At 38.6% G+C, this 22,040-nt stretch overlaps 1 protein-coding gene across 2 annotated transcripts in view; it reads right to left on the bottom strand.

Moving 5' to 3' along the window:
• Positions 1–3,516: 3,516 nt before the first annotated feature.
• Positions 3,517–22,040, bottom strand: part of UBE2D3 (ubiquitin conjugating enzyme E2 D3) — a 28,565-nt gene continuing 10,041 nt past the window's right edge. Inside the window, exons 2-8 of one of the 2 annotated variants that reach the window (XM_054029374.1) lie at positions 12,629–12,692; positions 12,504–12,535; positions 8,741–8,818; positions 8,279–8,384; positions 6,784–6,877; positions 6,180–6,229; positions 3,517–4,995 (exon numbers count right to left, since the gene is read on the bottom strand). In XM_054029374.1, coding sequence (XP_053885349.1) covers positions 6,181–6,229; positions 6,784–6,877; positions 8,279–8,384; positions 8,741–8,818; positions 12,504–12,535; positions 12,629–12,692 — 423 coding nt within the window. In that variant the 3' untranslated portion in view covers positions 3,517–4,995; position 6,180. The remainder of the gene's footprint in view (positions 4,996–6,179; positions 6,230–6,783; positions 6,878–8,278; positions 8,385–8,740; positions 8,819–12,503; positions 12,536–12,628; positions 12,693–22,040) is intronic. The other variant, XM_054029375.1, reaches the window with a different exon arrangement.

The raw sequence follows: 22,040 nt of genomic DNA on the forward strand, positions 1-22,040 counted from the left end.
TCCATGAAAATGCCCTTACGCATGCGAAAGTTTCACAGCCACTGGGAATTGTCCCAGACCTGCAACACTATGCGGTACCACCAGTCTGTGCTTGTTTCCCGGGCCCAGAATCGGCGTTCCACAGCATGAACCTGCCCTATTAACACCATGATGTGCACATTGCCGGGGCCCGTACTTTGTGAGAAGTCTACATCCATGTCCTCGCTGCCATCGCCTCCTCGCTTGCTTTTGAAGTTTCTGGTGCTGCATATACTGCAGGACGATGCACATGGTGTTTACAGTGCTCATAACTGCTGCGGTGATCTGAGCGGGCTCCATGCCTTGCCGTGGTATGGCATCTGCAGGAGAGCAGAGTGGCAGCAGAAGCGGTCGTTCGATGACTATGGTTTGCAGCCCTACTGCACTGTCTGCTGCCAGCAGCACCCAGGACACAACAGCGGCAGCTGAGATGAGCGGGTTGCATGCTTGCTGTGGTATGGCATCTGCATAGAAAAAAAGGCACGAAACGATTGTCTTCCATTGCTCTCACGGAGGGAGAGGCAACTGATGCCATGGCTTATAGGGAATTAAAATCAACAAAGGGGGCAGGTTTGCATCAAGGAGAAACACACAACTGTCACACCGAAGCCTGGCCAGTCATGAAACTGGTTTTCAAAGCCTCTGTGATGCACAGCGCACCTTGCTGTGCTCCAATCACAGACAGCCTAGTCAGCAAACAGCACCAGCGAGCTTTTAAACATCCAAAGGCACATTCTACCACCATTCTGCGCTTGCTCAGCCTATAGTTGAACTGCTACTTACTACTGTCCAGGCTTCATGAGCCATGGGAACAAGGGGTAGGTGCGACTGTGTGGTGCTGCCAGCTGGGAGAGCAGCCTGAGGCAGAAGCCTCCAGTTCGCATATTCCAGGCAGGACTGAATCTCCATGAGACAAAACTTAAAGAAGAGAATGACCTAGAGTCACTCCGATTTATGTCCAGGCACCCCATACCGACCTCACCGAGGTCAGCCAGAAGCACCCAGGAGATGACAATGACAGCTAGCAGTCGTACTGTATCGTCTGCTGCCATGAAGGCAAGGAGCTGCTGCTGTGTAGCAATGCAGTACTACGTCTACCAGCAGCACCCAGGAGACGTACAGTGACGGTGAGCTGAGCGAGCTCCATGCTCTGCCGTGGTATGTTGTCTGCACGGGTAACGCAGGAAAAAAGGCGAGAAACGATTGTTTGCCACTGCTTTCACGGGGGGGGCGAGGGCTGACCCAAAAAAACCCCACAACAATGTTTTTGCCCCATCAGGCGTTGGGAGCTCAACCCAGAATTCCAATGGGTGGCGGAGACTGCGGGATAGCTACCCACAGTGCAAGGCTCCGAAAGTCGACGCTAGCCTCGGTACTGTGGACGCACTCCGCCGACTTAATATGTTTAGTGGGGACACACACGATCAACTGTATAAAATCGACCTAATTTCGTAGTGTAGACGTACCCTAGGTTTTTCACTTCCCTTGTTTCCTGACAAGCTTTTAAAGACTAAATGCCTAAGTTATTCTCCACTTGTTTTTTGTTTCTCATATTCAAAATAACTGACATCAAACACACCTTTGATAATGATACAGGTTTAGAAGATTTGGGATATTTGACTAATATTTGTTTAGGGACTAATCTAAAACCCACTGAAAAGTATAAATAATCTTAAAAAAACCTATCAAGCAAGTTACTGTATGAGTTTAACACTAAAATTGAGTTGTCAATTTCTTCCTTCAAGCTGTCCTAACACCGACAAAACTCTGACCTGTACTGATTTGATATTTTCTGTTATGCCATGACGACATAATGGATTAATTGGTAGCTGTATCAGAGAAAAGTAATTTAGAATATTTAAGTCTTAAAGTCCTAATTTTTCCTATTCAATTTAAGCCTCTGAATTGTAAAGTAGCTTCAGAACATAGGAGCTACTTCCATTATTATATGCACCATCCTTGACTTAAATCTTAGAGCTGTCTGGGAAACAATTTCACTTCTGCAAAAAACTGAGGTTCTGGAAAAAAGCTTCATCCCAATAGACAAAAGCCTAACTCTCAAAAATTGTATGGAGAGAAGTGAAATCCTGCAATATTTAGTCTTAAAATGTTCCTGCTATGAGAATGTTTCAGTATTTCCAGGACAAAAAAAATATGCTCCTTGGCTCTCATGGAGAAGTTGCCAAGGAGCTAGGCAGACAAACTGGCAGTGAACGAGGCAAATTTCCATCCTAAACGTAGTTGAAGTTGACACGTTCCCATGGAAATGCACTGTAAATTCACACTATAAACACAGTTCAGGCAGCACTGTCTGGCACATCCCATGAGTGGGAATACACTGAACACCTGAAATTTTCAATTTCAGCGAACTGATATTGACCAACAGAAAACTTCTGATTGGCTAAAATATATATCCTATCTTGATTTTGCACAATGCTTCCTCACTCTAACATACCTAATCCAGCTTCAATTTGTAGGTGCCTTTGCAGGTGAATTACTCAGGTAGATTGAGGACCAAGGCATTTTTTTTCCTGTGGCAGGATAAGAGTGACCTCACTATCTCAACTGGATTCTACTTTTCCTTCCTAATCAGGTCACTTCATAGTCTTCTGGCTTGATTTTCTGCTCAAGTTAGATGGTACTGCTCTTACAGCAAGTGTTTGCTGAACCTCATACAATTAATAAATTATGCATCTTTCTAAATTTAACAAACTAATCTGACCTGCATATCACAAGCTACAAACTTTGCCCATTAATTCCCGCAACAAGCCCATAACTTGTTTGAAGAGGAGTACATTGTACCTGGGAGAGGGGTAGTAAATATATCAAATGAACACTCAAGCAATAAAGACATTTGTCTGAGCAACATCTGTTTTGCAGCTTACAAACATTATGTGAGCACACTGTCTTACCTCTCAATCTTAAATTGCAACGCTCAGCTAACATTAATTGTATCTATAAAAATTCACCTGATCCCAAAAGAACTGATATAGATACACCCTGTAGAAATGGAAAAGAACACCACAAGAATCTGGTTACTGAACTAGTAATAGGTCCATGCTTAGTCAAGAATGACACCTTTGCCTAATATTCCAGAAAGCATATTTAAGAAAACTAGATGGTATTTGAATTGCACCTCTATTTTAAAACCAGAACAAACCATGTACCAAACTACATATTCAAATATTTTATAAAAGTTAAGGTTTAACATTTATTTTACATCTAACTTTCCATATCCATGTGGAGACAAGGAATTAGAATGCACATAAACTATAAGCAGTGCAAAAAGTGGTGCCAGAGAGCAGTCACAGATGCACAAACTGATAACATAGGACTAGGAAAAAAATGAAGCTATGAACAGTAAGAATGGAGACAAAAAAATAAGGAAATCCATGAGGAAGATGGCAGGAAAGAAAAAAGCAGGATGATTAATAATGCCCTTGTTGCAGAGGAAAGAAACTAATGGCACAAGACAGTGTTTCTTGTCAAATAAAAAAATCCAATAGCAATGACTCTTTATTCATTCACGTTTAGTCACCTGAAATAAATGTCTGTTGTATTAAAATATTCATTAATGTAAATGGCAGCATGGCAGAACAAGTCCTTTTCAATGAACAACAAACATCCCACATAGTAAAGTCACTTCAACACAGCCTCATGACAACTCCCACATCAAAACAGTACTTTATTTTGCATTTTTTGCCCCATTATTACTCCCGCATTAAGATCTTTCAGCTATCGTGTGTACAAGGTGAAGAAAAGCTTCTCAGTCAGCAAACAGGGTGCATCTGGAAATGCCTCCACAATACACCACTTCAGATCTGCTGGGTCCCAAGTCCATCCCTGAACTCTGGGCTCCCAGTACCAAGTATAGCACACTAAGGCTACACTACTAGGTTAGCTTATTAATTCTGCATACATCAGGCTGATCAATGTGTCAACCTGCAACAGACCAAGTATTATAACTGAAAATGGCAAAAGATTCACTCTATTGAACTTTACATCATTATTTGATGTCAAACAATGAGGCAAATCCCAACAGTATATACAAAAACCAGCTTTGCTTTTACAAAAGATTGTTTCCCATATTGATTAATCCAGGCAGCTAACTCATTGGTTTATGCAACTTTATTGAAGAAAATAAATCAGTTATTAGCAGAGCTATTAGTTGATCACTCATCCATTGACAACTTGCTTCATTTATTCAGTGCTATATTAAACAGTGTTCTGGAAGACAGATTAACTAATAGCTCCAAGCCTCCTAACAAAATTTAAATGAATTACAAAAATGTTCCGAGACCCTATTTTGGAATACAAGGGATGTTTGACTTCCAAATTTTCATTCTCTGTAGAACAAGAACTGGTCATTCTTTTATTGACATGCATAAGATACATCACATTTTCGATTCTGATGCTATAGATTCTGTACCAATTCTTCAGCCATGTCAGTTATGAGCATAAGCATATAATAAAAACCTCAAATCTCTAACACTGGAAGGTTTAAAACAGGATGGATGTCGCTACTGCAATGTTACTTCCATTGATGTGAGAAAAGTGAACATCCATCTCCCCTCCCCTCAGGTGCTATCTTCAGTATCTGTTAGAGCAGTGAGGAATGGTTTTAGTCTCATAACCAAGTTAGAATGAAGACATTGGCCACATAATACACATGCTCCTTTTAAAAAAAATTTCTGAATGTTGGGCAATTGTTCTTGTGTAACTACTTTATAGATTCTAAAAGCAGTTATTGTCCAAAGCTGGAAAAACTAAAGTCTTCTCAGATGAGCATGTGCATGAATGGAAGGAGGTAAACAAAAAAATAAAAAGATGAGGTCTGATAGGGGAGCAGCCGGATAAGAAAATCAAAAAAGGAACAGTAATTTAAAGTTTATTCCAGCTATAATGCAGGTTATTCTGACTTTAAGGTATCATCACATGGCATACTTCTGAGTCCATTCCCGAGATATTCTGTTGTATCTGTGAATAAAGGAGGAAACACATTAAACAGGTCCAGTTAAAGCACAATGTGATAGTTAATATACTCCTTTTAAAAGAAAGTTTTCAGTAATTTCTTACTGAAGAAATTCACTGCTGCTTCTTTCAACTGGCTGTTCCAGTTTTCTATACTTTCATATGTGATCTTTTACTGAAGAAAAACAAGTCTTACTAGAACGTTTTCAAGAAACTTAGAACAAAAGCCTACATTTTGAGACTATTTGAAACACACTTAGATTGCATAGAAGACAGGTAAGTTGCTAGAAGCATGTTATGAAAGAATATAGCATTGGGGATGGGTGGAGGAGAGTAAAAAGGGGTGAAAATTAAAAGTTCACTTTTTTGCTAGATATATTAGGTTGTTTGGAGCCTGGTTTTAGAACGAAGTCTAAAGAATACTACATGCTATGATTAGAGAGGATATATTGAACCCTACAGTCAATTATGTTATTAGTGGATTTTCAGTTATGTCCTGACAAAATTTCTATTTCAGTTGCAGAATGACGCAAGACCCCATTTTTCATACCAGCATACTGCCCAGGCACAGAGGTTTTAACTGAAAAATGATAGTGAATTCCAGCCAAATGTTTGCTTTTAGAAAGGGATATTAAAATAGGCCATTAACTTTTTGTACAACACACTAATCTACAGGAATTGGACAGATACAATTAGTTTACTTAACAGCATGCTTGTCAGTATTAAGTTAATTTCCAACTATACAAGCATAAAGTAAAAAACCCAAAACAGTAATTTTTCCTTTTTGCCTGTACACACAGAGTATGAATTTGGACCATCTAGATTTTTATTTATACACGGTGGTTTGACTACACAGACTAGGTCCCTCCACCCCCAGTCTCTACAAAATTTGGTTAAATACTCACCAGGACAGAGGTACAAGATATCTCAGAACCTCAACAATTCAAAAAAATCTGTTTCTTACTACCACTATGTTTGTTTTGCCATGCAAGAATATTATCTATTTGTGAGATATAGTAATTGGCAAATACATTTCACACTAATCACAGATCAAGCTGTTAAATATTCAGGTTCAGTAACTGATAAATCCATTATCTTTGTTAGTTAATCCAGTGCCTTAAAGCATGCAGCACTCAAGTGCTGACCGTCCCCATTTTGTTAAATGCACCATCAAGTGCAAATATTCTTACCCTACAGCATAGCGTATTTCTCTGTCCACTCTCTTGCTAACCTATTGTACCTAATTGGACAAGTATATTTAATATTAATATACAAACTTCAACAGCTATTTCACTGAGTTCACTAGAACTCAGTGAAACTGTAAAAAACCATGTTTGAGACAAAACAGTTTCTACGCAGACAGAAGATCATAAAGCCTTTATCCAATGGGAAGCACCAAAATGGAAAAAGTATGCAGTTATCAAACGAAGGCACTAGAGTATTTACAAGGGTAATTTCTCTCCTCAAACTTTAGAGGTTTTATATGAACTGATACTATTTCAGAGTCTCACATGAGACTGCTTAGAGTAAACCAATAATTTTAGATAACCTGTCAAATACAAATCACTGCAACATTAGCGAAACACCTCCCTGCAGTTTCAAAGATAACACACCATTTCTTCGTAGTTACGTTTCCATAGCCAAAAAATACCAATTACTCCTTCCTATGCCACAAATTCAGTCTAAGATGGAGAGATCACAAGTAACATTCATTCCCCACCATTGTTTTCTAACACAAGAAGAGTATGTTTCACAGTACATTAGTAAATTATCCTTATATAATTCTGTACTTACTTGTCTCTGTCTGTTTTATAGATACGTGCAATCTCTGGCACTAGGGGGTCATCTGGATTTGGATCACATAACAGTGAACAAATGGATAAGAGAACTGCAAAATAACCGAAAAGATTGCTCAGTGAAATCTGAACAAAGATCTCAATTAAATACAATGGAAATATATTTTTTTGCTTTGTTAGGACAACCTCAGTATGCTATAAAGAAAAAATTCATTAGTCTTATGATGCATGATGAGTAAGTTTAGAGGCAAATTGCAAAGCCCAACTCTAAATGTGTGGCTCACAATCATTAAAATATATTTATAAGTTGTTTAGCTAACCTCCCTCCCCCTTTTGTTTGTTCCTGAGCTCCTTTGACTCTAGCAGCTCCCAGTGTCCCACAAATATACACAGAGAAAGGTAACGCAGTCCAAACTATAATGTTACAGTGGCAATCAGCTCTTTCAGCTAGAAGTCTCTGATAAACAGATTAGAATCAGATGTGATTTCTTCTCTGCAATAGTAATAATACAGTAATATTCTAGGCTGATCAAACTAGTGTTTTTATCTTATCAGTATGTATCTAAAGACTACTATGGAGAAATACTGTTTGAAGCAACTTATTCTTTACATTCTTCATTTCCCATCAGTGGTTTTTAAACCTGTGTAAAATTCAGAACAAGCAAGCTGGGGGTATAGCGTCAACACAACATGCAGATCCAAATTCAGACCCAAGCTTGGTTCTTGCTCCATGAATAGGCAGGAATCACTAGTTCTATAGATAAAGGAACCCTTTTGCTTATTCTGACTAGTGCAACCGATCTCACGGGGATCTACCAAACCAAAAAAGGGAAGTGAGCTCTGGTGAGCTTTTCTTGAAGTCAATTAGTATCAGGAGTTGAATTCATTAGATTTAATGAGAATATTCACATTTACAGGAAGTGGAAGTGAAAAAACACAAAGCAGTACTGATCACAATCTAAAATATGATTCCTAAATTCATATATGGAAATTAATACTCCATGCTAGCAGCTAGCAATTAACTGCAAAGCATTAGACTGATCAACTAAAATTAGTAGTTTTCTAGGTGCACAGATGCACCAACTTAAGTTACAATTTTAGACCAACCTACTTAAACCAATGCAAAAGGTTGTGTAGACACTTATTTTGGTTTAAAACCAGGTTAATTTCAGATTATCTTAATTTAGGAATAGGTTACAACTGAAATAAGCCACTGTAATGTAAGTGTTCATACAGGGATTCAACTGCACTGGTTCATGTTGGTTAGTAGAAAACTGCTCTATAATAGCTGAAGTAAAACTGCACAAAGTTTTGTTTTTTTAAATAAAAGGTGAAATAAATAAGCATGCGACAATGTAATCATTACCACATATGCAAGATGCCCTTCTCTTCTCAGGCTAGAGTATAATGGGAGATTCATGGAATGCCAAGAAAAACTAAGCAAAAAAATTACAGTATCAAAAGGAAGATGGAAATTGTAATATTTTCTTCACCTTTAGAAATAGTTAAAGCAGGAGACCACTGTGATCTTAGAATATCGAGACAAATGCTGCCATTACTGTTAATATTTGGATGATAGATTCTTGTTGTAAATGCAACCTATAACAAAAAATAGATAAGTATTTGTTTCACATATGTTAAATAGCATAATTAATAAGAGTTACACATAAGCACAAATAAGGTGCACCAGACTTACTAAAATATGTATTGTGGCCCCTGAACACAAAGCATTTGAATCAGATACTCAGCACTTATATGCTACTTTTTCTCACCACTGTACAAAACATGAGTTATCAACACTTTATATTGATAAATATCATTTCCACTTGTCTGGCAGTGAAGACAAAAAAGCCCAAGTGAAGCAGCGCTGCTATTAGAATTCAGATGTTCCCGATTTCCGTTCCTATGCTCGGTTCATTAAAGAGCATTAGTCTCACAAAGAAAAGACTACTTGCCTTAGGTGGTTTGAAAGGGTAGTCTGTAGGAAAGTGAATTGTCAAGAAGAATACGCCGCCTTGATATGGACTGTCATTCTGTCGAAGAAACATGTCCACTGTAATTATACTCCTGAATTAACTTTTGTGAGAAGATACACTACTCAATTAGCAAGGCAAATCATTCACTTAAACACAAATAAGATGTTTAATCCACAATATAAGCACTGAATTTTGATGATACCTGGGCTTAATATTGGTGGAAAGAGATAACTGACTGTAGCAAATCAAGTTGGTCACTGGCAATTAATTTCCTCCTAAAACAATTGTATTCTGTAAAGCCTTAGTTTAAAGCAAGTGTGTCACATGCAGGCCAGATCTGGTTCTTACAGCTTCTTCCACACCCTGCAGTTCCAGATGTATCCAAACTGCAGCAGCTCAGAGAGTCAGAAGAAAGCTGGAATGAGAGGAGCTTAGTTGGGCGTAAGTGCCTGACTAGCCACAAGCAACTGAGCCCTATTCCCCCTGCCCTTGTAGCAGTTGTTTGTAGGCCAGTTGCAGTCCTTTTCAGCCCTCTGCACATTCTGTCCCTGCCATCATCACTGCTTAGCCTGCCAGTGCTTTCTCTCACCATATGCCTGGATCCCTGCCTCTGGGTTGCACATAACCAGGTTCCTGGAAATGTATTTTCTTCCCCTGCTCAGGAAAAAGGCAATCATAATGATAACCTCAATAGGGGGAAATTCTCAGGTTCAAGTGGTGGTGGAATTACCACCCAAAGTAGGGCAACAGAGAATACTCTCAAAAGGTGGAGACTGAGCCAGTGACTTGTCATGGGGAGGAGGGGACGGGGAGGGGGGAGGAGGAGAGAGGAAGGAGAGAAGCACATACAAAAGAGGAAGTTTTAGAAAAAATAAAAGCTTTATTAAAAAGTCTTTTTAAGTGCAATATTTAACTGTGCTGGCTAAAGAAGCACATTCCGCGATAGGCAAATGTTGTAGTTCTTTCTTATTGCTTTTTTTTAAACCACACACACACACTCTTGGCCTCAGGACTGAGCAAAAAAGGGTAATTTGATCCTTGTCACAATGGGTTTCACATACTTGGTTTACAGGAATACTGGAAGCTGGCTTTATTCTGTTGATATATTTTTTAAATATTATATCCTTTAAGACCAATCACTTGTTTATATACAGACTAGCCACATCCTATTCCTTTAGTTTATATATCCTTTAATATCTGCAAATGAAGCAATGTAGTAAAAAGCCAACAGATATGTCAAGGGGCAAAAACATAATGCTAGAGTTGACACTTCAATTAGACAGCCTTGGCAGAGATTAAGCACATCATGTAGCAGTCACTGAAAAACTGCTATATTGTCAAATGAGAAGTTCAAGAACTACTTCAACCCTTTCATTGTATACATGCTGGAGACAAGTCTTACTAGTTATTAAAGTGAAGTCACAGAACTGGTTAGAACAAGTGTAGAAAAGAACTATGAAAGCTTCCTAATACGTCTTTGACAATGAGAACTCAATCCTTACTATTAGACTTCTGTGTCAGTAGTGGATCTCAGATATGGAATATGTTAAGTCATCTGCACTACCAATGCCTACCCTGTCATTAAGGTATGAGGCCTACAACACCAGTGGACCACTAAGCTATTATCCTAAGGCTAGGATAATTCTCTCTAAAATTCTGCTCTAAAGTATGTACTCATGCTATTCCAAAGGGCATAACTAATAAATGCCTCTTGACTGATAGCTCAAAGATTAAGTGAGAAAAGAGGATAAACAACACTGAACGAGCAGGGAGAGGTAGAACAAAAGAAAATATTTCTGTATTTGAAGTCCAACTATACTTTTAGTGTTCTGTGACCATGCAGAGTCAATCATATAAGTATTACTCAATGACATACAATGGAGATCATTCCATACTTTTGGAAGTTTACTTCAAATATTAGTATAGCTATTAAGCAAACATTCTGGTCTCTCTGGAGTGCATACTTCATTGCATGCAAAGGGATAACATGCTAGAAGAACAAATCCAGCATTTGAACTTTGAGCTGAAGATAAAAGGATTCTTCAGTTTGACACCCAAAAGAAGCGCTGCACTAACTGGTATCAATAGAATACCTAAACCACATTTGGACATATGTGGAGGGTCAAAGTAGAACATTAACACTGATCTGATAATTAAGTTCTACTCTAACATGACTAAGGCCTAATCTACACTTAATTTAGGTCAATATAGCTATGGCACTCAGGGATGTGACAAATCCACACCCTCGAGCCCCATAGCTATGCCAACCTAACTCTTGCTGTAGACCCAGTTAGGCTGATGGAAGAATGCTTCCATAGACCTAACTGCCGTCACTCAGGTAAGTGAAGTTCCTATAGTGACAGAAAAATTCCTTCTGCCACTGCAGTCTGCATCTATAACCCAGGGTTACAACAGCATAACTATGACACCTTAGCTATGCCACTGCAGAAGCTGGAATTTAGACATGGCCTAAAAGTGTCACTGAAGGGGTTCCAGGTTTATTGGCACTTGACTCTTGATTCAATTTGCTCACATTTTTAAATGTTACATGAACTGCCAGCCCTGACAGAGCCTGGAATCTGAAAATGACCTAGTACCTTCTAATACCCCATTAATAGTGACACTGCAGATGAAACAAGCCTTCAGTGAGGTTGTACGGGTGTAACCAAGACCTGATTTTGGCCTGCAGAATCTTATTGCTCATTATGCATAACAGAGAGAATCTAATCCAATGTTCAGATCCCAGGCTGAGCATGCACAGCTGGCAATTATATCACTCCACCTGTAAACTGAGAAAGTCTGGAGTTGTTCTAGATATGGAACCTTAATCATGTTAAAAAAATCTTTTTAGAGGAGAAATGCACATTAATATAATTCTCTTCATTATACAAAAAAAGATGTTTTCAGATCCCAAATACAAAACATACACCAGTGTACTATTTTTACTGAAGGGAGAACTTTGTTATAAGGCATCTAGCCACAGCTTCCTGGAAGACTACTCAGGGTATTTTTTTAAAATAGCTTTAATCCAAATATGCACCTTTTAGAAAAAACTTGATAAAGTTACGTTTGGCCATTTGATATACTTTAGTATTTCAGTGTGGTTTCTTAGAAGCTTCAACTACTTGGTTAACTGAAGTACTAAGAAGTCTAACTTGTAATGGACTTAATCCTCAATAAGGGCAAGGGGCTTTAGACATTCTTCTTCCTAGTCAAGTTATACAAATCACATTCAAGTTTAAAAAATGCATAGTAAGCATGCACAGCATATTTTCCTCCTGTATGCACTCAGAACACTTGGCACTTCAGAAAAACTCTTCTATTTTTACAGAAATGCTTGAAACCATGGTAAGCTCTACCAGTCCAAATCTCAATTTTCCTCATCTACACGAAGGGTTTGCACCAGGGGAGCTATATTGACAGCTGAAATTCTGCATGCAGACAAGGCCCCTGGGGGGGATCAGAACTATAGAAACTCTTTGGCATACAAACATTCTACATTACAAAATGACAACACCTTGCATTGCTATGCAGGACATTTTAATTCAGGTACATGTCATGTCATGGAAGTGACACGCCAACAATGAGGAATCTGCATAGCTCAAAACTCTCCCCTCCACCCAGTTCTCAAACTGGCATTTTTGAGAGTGTCTAAATTAAAAAAGACTGGAGAAATCTGAAGACAATTCTTGTTGAATAAGAATTAGTTAGTATTAACATTCATGGGAGTCAGAATACTTACAGGTCCCATAATTGTGGCTTGCCAATGGAACACTAAAAAGGAAAAAAAGTCAGTGTTATTACTTAGACACTATATACTTTTTGAATTAAAATGAGAACAAAACATTAAAATTTAATACTACTTACTATCATCTCCAACTGGACCTGCAGAACACTGTGCTGGAGGGTCACGGGCTAAGTCACTAAGTTCCTAAATAGAAAACATTGTGTTCAGAGAGAGTGAGTGAAGTGCCTTAGCTACTGTCCAACTGGATGTACAGAAAATCCTTAAATTGTTTTTCCTGGATAAAAGAGACTGATTTGGCAAACCTATCAACAGGAGCAGTTGTGGTTGGTATTAAGAATGTCTTCACTAAAGAGTAACAAGACCTGCTAGCCCTGGCAATTTAAATAAGTTAGTAAATTGAGTGCTGATACTTTGAAAGTCAACAGTAAGAACAGAATTACTACTTGTAGCTTTTAGATACCCCAATGCAGGAGAAAAAAAAATAGCATGAAGAATTAAATGAAGCCCAACAAATTTAAGATTTCCTTCTTTAAAAATACTTAACACCACAAGGGGCAAAGAACAGGTAAAATGTCTTCACTATGCAAAAAATCTGAAATTTATCATTTCTATTCTGGACAAACAGCAGCACAGCTGTTTCATTTCCTCTTCACCTTGATGTAAGATAGATCCTATATATGGTGTTAGTGATTTTTTTATATATTATATAAAAAAGAGGGGGGTCTCACGGGGGGGCCCACCCACCAATAGATCAGTCTTTTCAGTTCATCTTTTAGAGAAAAAAAAGATTACAAAAGGAATACAACATGCTTTTAAAAAATGCAATTAACATTATGTAACAATTTCACTCAAGTATGTTTTTAAAAATCCTGAGAAATCTGAACAGCAGACATGGTTTCTCGAGTGGCTTCACAAAAGGGAAGGAAAATAGGGATTTACAATGAAAGATTTTAATCCATTTATAACAGTTGTGAAATCAACACAGTAAAACCAGACGTCTCAATCTCAGATTTCTCAGTTAAAATAGCAATGGTCTTAAATTGCATTGAAAAAAACAGTGTCAACTGCCATTTCTGTAGTCAAAAGTAAGTCAGTTTACTTATTCTTAGTATACTAAAAGATTGCAGAGAGATTTAAAAAAAAAAAATCTTCACAGCTAACCTCTAAGACATCAAGAAGTCATGAGTGCAAGGAAAGCAAACTAGCCACCTCTTTCTATAATGGATTAGTGTTAGAAATCACATGTATTTCACTTACAAGTTACTAAAACCAAGCACTTTGCTATATGTCAAAGGTTTAAGAAACGTAGACTTGAGTATTGAGATGCACAGACATATGGAAATTTTGACGATGCAGCTTAACAGCTTTTATAGCAGAAGTAGCTTTCACATTCATCTTGGGCTGTGGTGAGTTTACGAACACTTGAAATAAAAACACTTTTGACCAGTTATGGTTTTAGCAAGCTCACCACTTGCTAATACTTTAACAAAGAGAAAAATGCAGGCCAATATGGCATTAAAGGGGATTTCAATTTTCCTGTACCGTCAGTCAAACAAGAGTGTATCACTATGTAGGATAGGCAGTTATTGGAAGGCAAACAAAAAAAATAACCTATTTTTCTGTACTGCCTCACCTCTCAAAGTTTCTTCAAAATACTCTTAAGTAATAATTTTTTTTCTGCTCCATTAGAAAGTCCTGACAACATAAACCAGTTCACTTTGTACTTTTTCCTTCAACACTGCAGAAAAACGGTCTAGCAAAACAGATACAGCGTGGGTGAGGTATGATCTTTTATTGGATCAACTTCTGTTGGTGGGAGAGACAAGCTTTTGAGCCTCCACAAAGCTCTTCTTCAGGTCTGGGAAAAGAACCCAGAAGAGCTCTGTGGAAGCTCAAAAGTTTCTCTCTCACCAACAGAAGTTGGTCCATTAAAATATATTGCCTCACCCACCTTGTCGCTAATATCCTGGGAGGGACACAGCTACATCATCACTGCATATAGCAAGACAGAGGTAACCAAAGTTTACCCCCTTCCCTCCAAAACGTTTAATTTAATCTGAGGTGTTAATGACAAAGTTTAGTTCAGACCATCTATAGAGCTAATGTAAAGTATAGCAGTCAATTGCAGTCTAGGCACTTGAACTTGCCTGCTGCTGTTTTTTGTTAACTATATACCACCCCTCCCCATTCTTTTACAACAGATTCTATGACTTCACTCTAAATCAGGACCTGTTATACTGGCTAGACTGGAATATTCGGTTATCTTTTATTTATGGTACTTTGCCACTGTAACTAGAAAGGTAAGTGTGGCATCTCTAAGTCAATCTAAATGGGCCTGTATTTGTTTGCTTTCACAACAAATCACACAAATTATGGATCAACAAGGCCTGAATTTTACAGTTGGAGACTTCAAACTTCTCCTGCAGTTCAGTTTTGCCAAAGAATGGCAGAGTGAAATTAACAGTATTATTGTCAATTTTTCTACTGCTATTCACACATAGGGGCAGCTCTAACTTCCAAAGAAATCAAGATAAATCCCATGTGAAATGTCTTCAGTTACTCAATTTGTGCATTTTTTCTATTAAATGGCAGAGATTCTTCAATTTTAAGAGATTTTAGGTCATTTTCTGGTACATCATAATATTGATAAGATCCCTATGTTGTTACAGGGTTGTTCTGCAAGTACATTCCCAACAGGATGAGAAGTGGTTTTGTTTTAATTCTTGAAATGATACTAGGGAAAGGAGAAAGAATGCCCTAGGTCAGGGTGGGCAAACCTTTTGGCCCGAGGGCCACATCTGGGTATGGAAATTGTATGGTGGGCCAGGAATGCTCACAAAATTGGGGGTCGGGGGTGCAGGAGTGCAGGCTCCGGGCAGCGCTTACCTCAAGCAGCTACCAGTAGCAGCGGCATGTCCCCCCTCCGGCTCCTATGAGGCGGCGTGGCCAGGTGGCTCTGCACACTGCCCTGTCCGCAGGCGCCACCCCCTGCAGCTCCCCTTGGCCATGGTTTCTGACCAATGGGAGCTGTGGGGGTGGCGCTTGTGGTGGGGGCAGTGTGCAGACCCCTTGGCTGCCCCTACACGTAGGAGCTGGAAGGGGGACATGCCACAGCTTCTCAGAGCCATGTGGAGCGGGGCAAGCCCCCGACCCCATCCCCAGCTGGAGGTCCAGGGCTGGATTAAAACATCTGGAGGACCAGATGCAGCCCCTGGGCCATAGTTTGCTCACTCCTGCCCTAGATTCAATGTGTAGTCTCAATTCCTCTAAAAAGGCACTTGTGGATGAGAAATGTGATTATACCCCTGTACACGAAAATGGTCACTTTTCTCAATGTCTAGCTAAAATCGGTTGAGTTCCACTAGAGAACCTCTCTAAATACTAGAAGTGTCATAACAGATGACTCATCTACAGGGGGTAGAAACAGTCATATGGCGTTTAACAACTGAGATACATTTATATTTACGCTGTCACTGGGGTATCCAATTTGATCTGGGAGAAGCAACAGATCTGTTGATATGTTGTGCTTTTACCAAAAACTGTCAACAGCACCTAGAGCCCTAGATGGGCTCTTTAGTTTGTAAAAACACACACAAAAATAAGTGAGATGGTACTGAAGGAGGAAAAAATTGAGGTTTGCACTGCAGTTTCACAAAGATTGTAGAAGAGGCAAATTCCATGGACCAGGGAAAGTTACAAAGGATACTGGAGGTCTTCAGAGCAATAAGTTCCAACTAAAAACTGAGACATGAGATCTCTCTTTTAGTGTAAGAGGGATTTTCTAATAAATCTAGTAAAAGAAATGCCAATACTTAAGCTGGGGTAGCAACACCTGACTACCAGTGAAAGAAATCCCATCTAAAAAAAAAAATGAAGCCGAGGACAACAGTTCAAAGCAAAGTGTATATGTAGAAAGATTGTGCGTATATATAGCTTAGCTAATACTAACAGTCTGAAAGTTATAACATTTGAGTTTCAGGACTCTAGTCCTCAAGTCACACTCACCACAAGCATTTACTCCAATACAGAGGTACCCACTTTACCCATTAAGAAAATGGTTTTAGATACTGCTTAAAATGACTTTCCTTGTCAGTGCATAAGTAGCCTCAACAGCCTGAAGGACTATGGCTTTGGCTGGCCTACGGTGATTAGATAAAACATGTCTTGAATTTAAACAGATTTAACGGGTAAAGATTCCTGTGTAGAAAGCATCATATAGCACATCACATTTCAACTGCTATACAAACATTAAACTTCAAAAGCCTGATTAGGTTAACACTCCTTGTGCACCTCCATTCCCTCATTTGGAAGAATGAATTTTTCATTCCTCTTAGCCCCACTACTTGTGTGGCAAGCTAGAACTAAATTTTGCAGCAAGGCCAACTGATTTCAGAAGTGCTCCAGCAAGAACCTGAGAATTCTGCACAAGAGTCAATGTCAAAAATTTAAGTTCATTTTCACATTTAATACAATCAACCTAGTTGTTAGAATATAGATATTCAGGCCTGCCTGTAAAGGCCTATACTTTAAGAACTTAGGTGTATTTTTTATCACTTAGCTAGTTACAGGTATATAAAAAACAAAGAATCAAAATCAGTTGCCTGTGTATGGGCCTTCTCTCACTAGGATAGTCTGAGGCCTTGTTCTTTGGCCAAGCATCAGGGGCATCCATAAGCTGTGAAGCGTAGGGTCACATCCCAAACTAGTCACATTGAAGTAAGGTGGTATTGGGCTGCTAGGAAGACGATCCTGTCCTGATTGTTTCCATCACCACCAGACAAAGAAACAGATCTTAAGATGGTTAAAGAAAACTTAGTTTCATAGCATCCTGTCTGGCAAGGAAATCATTTATCAATGGTTGTTGTTGTGAACACTCATTTCTGTAGTTTTATCTTTATGGCCCCCACTTTTCTATTGTTCATCTGTCTGGTTTTCTAATTGTTTCTATCTGCTGTATAAATTTTGCTAGGTGTAAGTTAATTAGGGTAGTGGGATATAATTAGAGAATTATGTTACAATAATATACATTAGGATTGATTGGTTAAGGTATAAATGAGAATATTACTATAAAAACTGGGGTCAAACAGGAAGCGGAAGGGAAATTGGAATCACCTTTGTTAAGGGGGGGGGGGGAACGGGGAACAGGGACAAGGGGTAAACGCTCTGCGGCGTCAGAGCTGGGAAAGGAACAGACTATCGACAGATAGAAATAAGCCTGACTAGTGTGAAGGGCTTCAGAATATGCTTGCTTGGAAACTAACCCCAATAAACATTGCATTGTCTGCACTTCGGACTTCTGGTCTTTTGCTGTCTGCGTGACAAGAACCAGGGAAGTGGAAGGGTGAAGGGAAAGCCCTCTAACACAAGTTTTCCCAGCGTTTATAGGTAACATCTGATCTTTCCTCTCCTCCTTTGAGGCAAGGGGTGGGAGGGGGGGAGAGAAGGAGAATGACTGATTTGGGGGGTATGGGGGAGGAAAAAAAAAAAAAAAAAAAGAGGACAATAGACAAAATTTCTTCCTCGGGTCAGTGACCAGCTGCCCCAATACCTACCACTGCTTACAGCAGCAGTGGGCAAATATTCTGGCAGAACCTTTCAGCCTGTCAGTGAAATAGTTTCAATATTAGTCTTCAAAGTTAATATTTCATTGAGCTGAACAGGAGCACCTCACCTCTGACTAAGGAAGATAATATTTACATTTGATCCACTTTAAGGTTCTCTTTACAATCATAAGGCCTGGCAGGTTTTTAAAAATTAAAATGTATTCTGAAGCACCATTCTGTAGTAATTTGTCTGCAGAAAACAAGGGGCCCTGTTTACTCTTTCAATATCTTAATTTGTGTCACTCTTTGCTTGTTCCCTTCTTGTTTCCCTTTAGTCTTAGTCTCCTCTTTTTTTGGAAGGCATATTTAAGGATACTTCATTAGGATTCCTCAAAAAAAATCCCTAGTGTAGATTCCATTTGATAAGGAATAGACCTGCCTCCATCTTGAGACAGCTAATGATACCTTTTTTCAGTTTACAGGGACAGTTTTGCGAAACATGAACAGTATTTCCAAGCAGCTGACTCATCTAAAGAGATCTCAGATCCAGCTGGGAAGGAATAAATGAATAACCAGTCTTGGTTCAGAACTTGGATGTACTACTACTAGAAGGAAGGATTAGTCTTGTGATAAAAGCACAGAACTAAGAATCTTGTTCTCTGTCCGGATCTGCCATGGACTTCCTGTGTAGCTTTGGGCAAACCACCTCTGTATCTCAATTTTCAAATCTAGAAACTTGTGATAGTCATATTAAGGATTAAATTACAGCATTTTAAAGCACTAATTAAGGATTAATTACACTCCAGTGTTCCTGTTAGAGCACTATGGGGTGCAGTGTATTTAAGTAGCAGCACAAGTACTTTGCCTCAGTAGGGAAAGTTATGAACATGGCAAGGTAGTTGGGACAGTGAAAAAAAGATACCCTCAGTTATGATCATGACAGATTTTAAAACACAAATTCAGCATTTACTAAGAGTTTCTGCTAAATTTTTTACCTAGAAGCTTTAAAGTAGTAATAAGGGGGGAAAGAAATGACAGTACAGAGGCAGCCATTTCCCCCAATATTTCATGTGTATATGAAAGCTACCCAGTGGTTTCAAGACAGGAAACATTTTGCATCACTGTACTGTAAAAGTTAATTGCTAATTATATTTGTGCAAAATGGCCAAGTCATTGTTGATGCTGGGAACCATAAGTGAATTTCTTGAGTTTTGGATGGAAAGTAAACCAAAATTTTAACACTAGTTTTTGCTTATTTTTTTTGTACTACTGTATTTGAGCACAAACATTTATAAGTGTGGATCACGTGTAATTTCGAACACTGAAATGTGCCTCGTACACACCACTCTACGGAGCATGAAAAGCTTGAATTTTGCAACAAAAAAGACTCACTCAACTGAGACCCCTTTTTCAGATATTATTTAAAAGGTTTGAGAAAAGACATCTGAAGGGAGAGTGAAGACCGCTTAGAGGATCAATGGCACAGCACTTGTGTGCTAATACAGGTCCATACACTGGGTACAGTTAAGAACATTTCAGAAATATAGCAGCTAATGTAAGAATTGTTAGAGATCTGATAAATTTAGAAGTTAGAATTTAATGCATGACAGCTGCCTTCTTGCAAGACACCTTACATAACAGGCTCTCTGTCCACTCTTCTCTCCCTCACTGTTAGAGTTTGCATTCCACGTCATAGCTGCTGCCCTTCTCTGGTCCAAGTTAAAATAACTTCTACTAGTTCAACATGAATGCCAGCTGACTTCACCCCATGGATTCTAGTGGGTGCCTTTTTCTCTCCTATGGTCACAAAGTGTAATAATCTAATGGGGAGTTTAAGACTTGTTTTTGAAGATTAAATAATTAAAATAGATTATTCATTAGAAAAATACATTGCAGTCTTCTGGTAACTAGTGAAAAAGGCACAATAGAAGAGGCTAAATTGATCTGCTAAAGTTTCAAGGAATTTGTTTAATCTAAGAATGAGAAATTACAGACCAAAATGTAATTCCAGGAATATTTAAGCCCTAGCAAAAAGGCATTTAAAAATCACAAGAGCCTTCTCATAATACATTAACTTGACACTTAAAACGTCCACACCCAAGAATGCATTATTCAATTAATCTTAACTCATTGATTGAGACTTGAGGACTACTCCGTGAAAGGAAAGATTGGAAGGGTCTAAAAAGAGGGATAAGGAAAAAAGAAAATGTAAGCTTATGTTTTAAAATTAAAAGTGGAAGTGTCATGCAGTGACTAAATTAAATGCCTTTCCCATAACCTCCACTCATAGCAGCCATTAGAGTACTAGAATTAGTTATCATTGGAGCAGAAGACCAGATTAAAAAGTCATAATAGTTCCAGTGCTACCCATATTTAGGTGGCGTCTCAAATGCAAGTATAACCATCAAAAATATATATGAAGAGCCAGTTATTTGGAAAGTAATAAAATATAATGGAACAAAATCCATTATACCTATTACACATATAAAATTAAAACCAAAGGAGTAGACAAACAGGTCACAGCTTATAAGTAACAAGTAAGTCACAAATGTTAATATTTACATAAGAAAAGGGCATTAAATTATTAAGAAAGTAAACACGGGCTAACATGACCAGAGCAAACAGGCAAGAAATAAAGCCATGATACAAAAACAGGTACAGAAAACACTGAAGACAAGCCCAAGGATCACGGATATATTTAAAAACACCATATTTTCATTCTTACTAGTTTGCCAGTACATTCCATACCTTTCATGTACATTCCTGTTTTGTATTTAGAACCTAAGCTCTTCAGGGCACAAACTAAGTTTATGCAGTGTCTAGCAATGAGGTCCTGATCAAGTCTGGTGGATGCTACCACAGTATAATTGTTACATACAAAAAGAAAACCCCCACTTTTAAAGAACATGAAGGTTGTAAGTCAAGTACTCAAAAGTGTCAGACCTCAGGTGCAATTTTAATTCAGCTACTTTGTACATGTGCATGAATTATGTTAGTCTAATTAGGATCACAAACTACTTAATTGACAGGACCCCTGCCTCTATCAGTGCACAGGATTGTGTAGTTGAGGACCTGCCTCATTTGTTATAGAAGTTAGAATGGGTACAGAGAATAAGGCAGGGATTACAGAAAGAGAAAGGTCTCATGGTTAAGGCAGTTGAACGGCACTCCCACTATTCCCACTTTTTACACACAGTTCCTGATGCTGGGCAAATTACTTAAACCAAACTTCATAAGTGACCAGTACCTGTTTTCTTCATTTTCTGAATGCCTAACTCAAGACACCTTGAGCTCATTGCAACTGAAGTCAGCTGTAGTTGTGCTTTCAACATATCAAATACTACAAAAAGGTTAAGTAAATTTTTTTTTAATGGCCACATGCATCTCAAATTAGGCACGCAATATGAATGTATGCTTTCAGCCTTAATCTCTTTGTTTCAACTCACTATCCATAAAATTGAGTTATCCCCATCTCACAGGAGTGTTGGGAAGACAACTTCATTAATGTTTGAAGCACTCATGCTACGGTAGCAGACACCACAGAAAGCCTAGGAGGAAAGTAATAAATCTGTATTCAGTTTAGTTTGGACAGTGTGCAGTAAATAAGAACTAGGACCACATTTCTTTTTATCCTTATCGTTCAGTATATTGAATAGCTACCCATTCAGTGAGTAGTGTCCATCCTGTACATCTAAATTCTGGCATTGCAAAGTTTCTCAAATTGGAGAAATCTTCACATACAAGAAAATCCTTATGTTAAAAACGTTTCCAAGTTCTTTTTTTAAAAAAAGTAAAAAACCCCAAACTGTATCATGTGGAACATATTGAAACCCCTCCCTTCCCCTCCAACATGAGTCAACAGCAGAGCTGGAACCTTTAGAACCACAGCATAGACCACCACCTGAGGTAACAGTAAGAGGTTGCAGCAGAAGGCCATTATCCTCTGTGGAGCAGCCACTGTGGGGGAATAAGACTCACTCAGTCATGA

The sequence above is a fragment of the Malaclemys terrapin genome, chromosome 5 (assembly GCF_027887155.1).
Source record: "Malaclemys terrapin pileata isolate rMalTer1 chromosome 5, rMalTer1.hap1, whole genome shotgun sequence".
Classification (NCBI taxonomy): domain Eukaryota; kingdom Metazoa; phylum Chordata; order Testudines; family Emydidae; genus Malaclemys; species Malaclemys terrapin.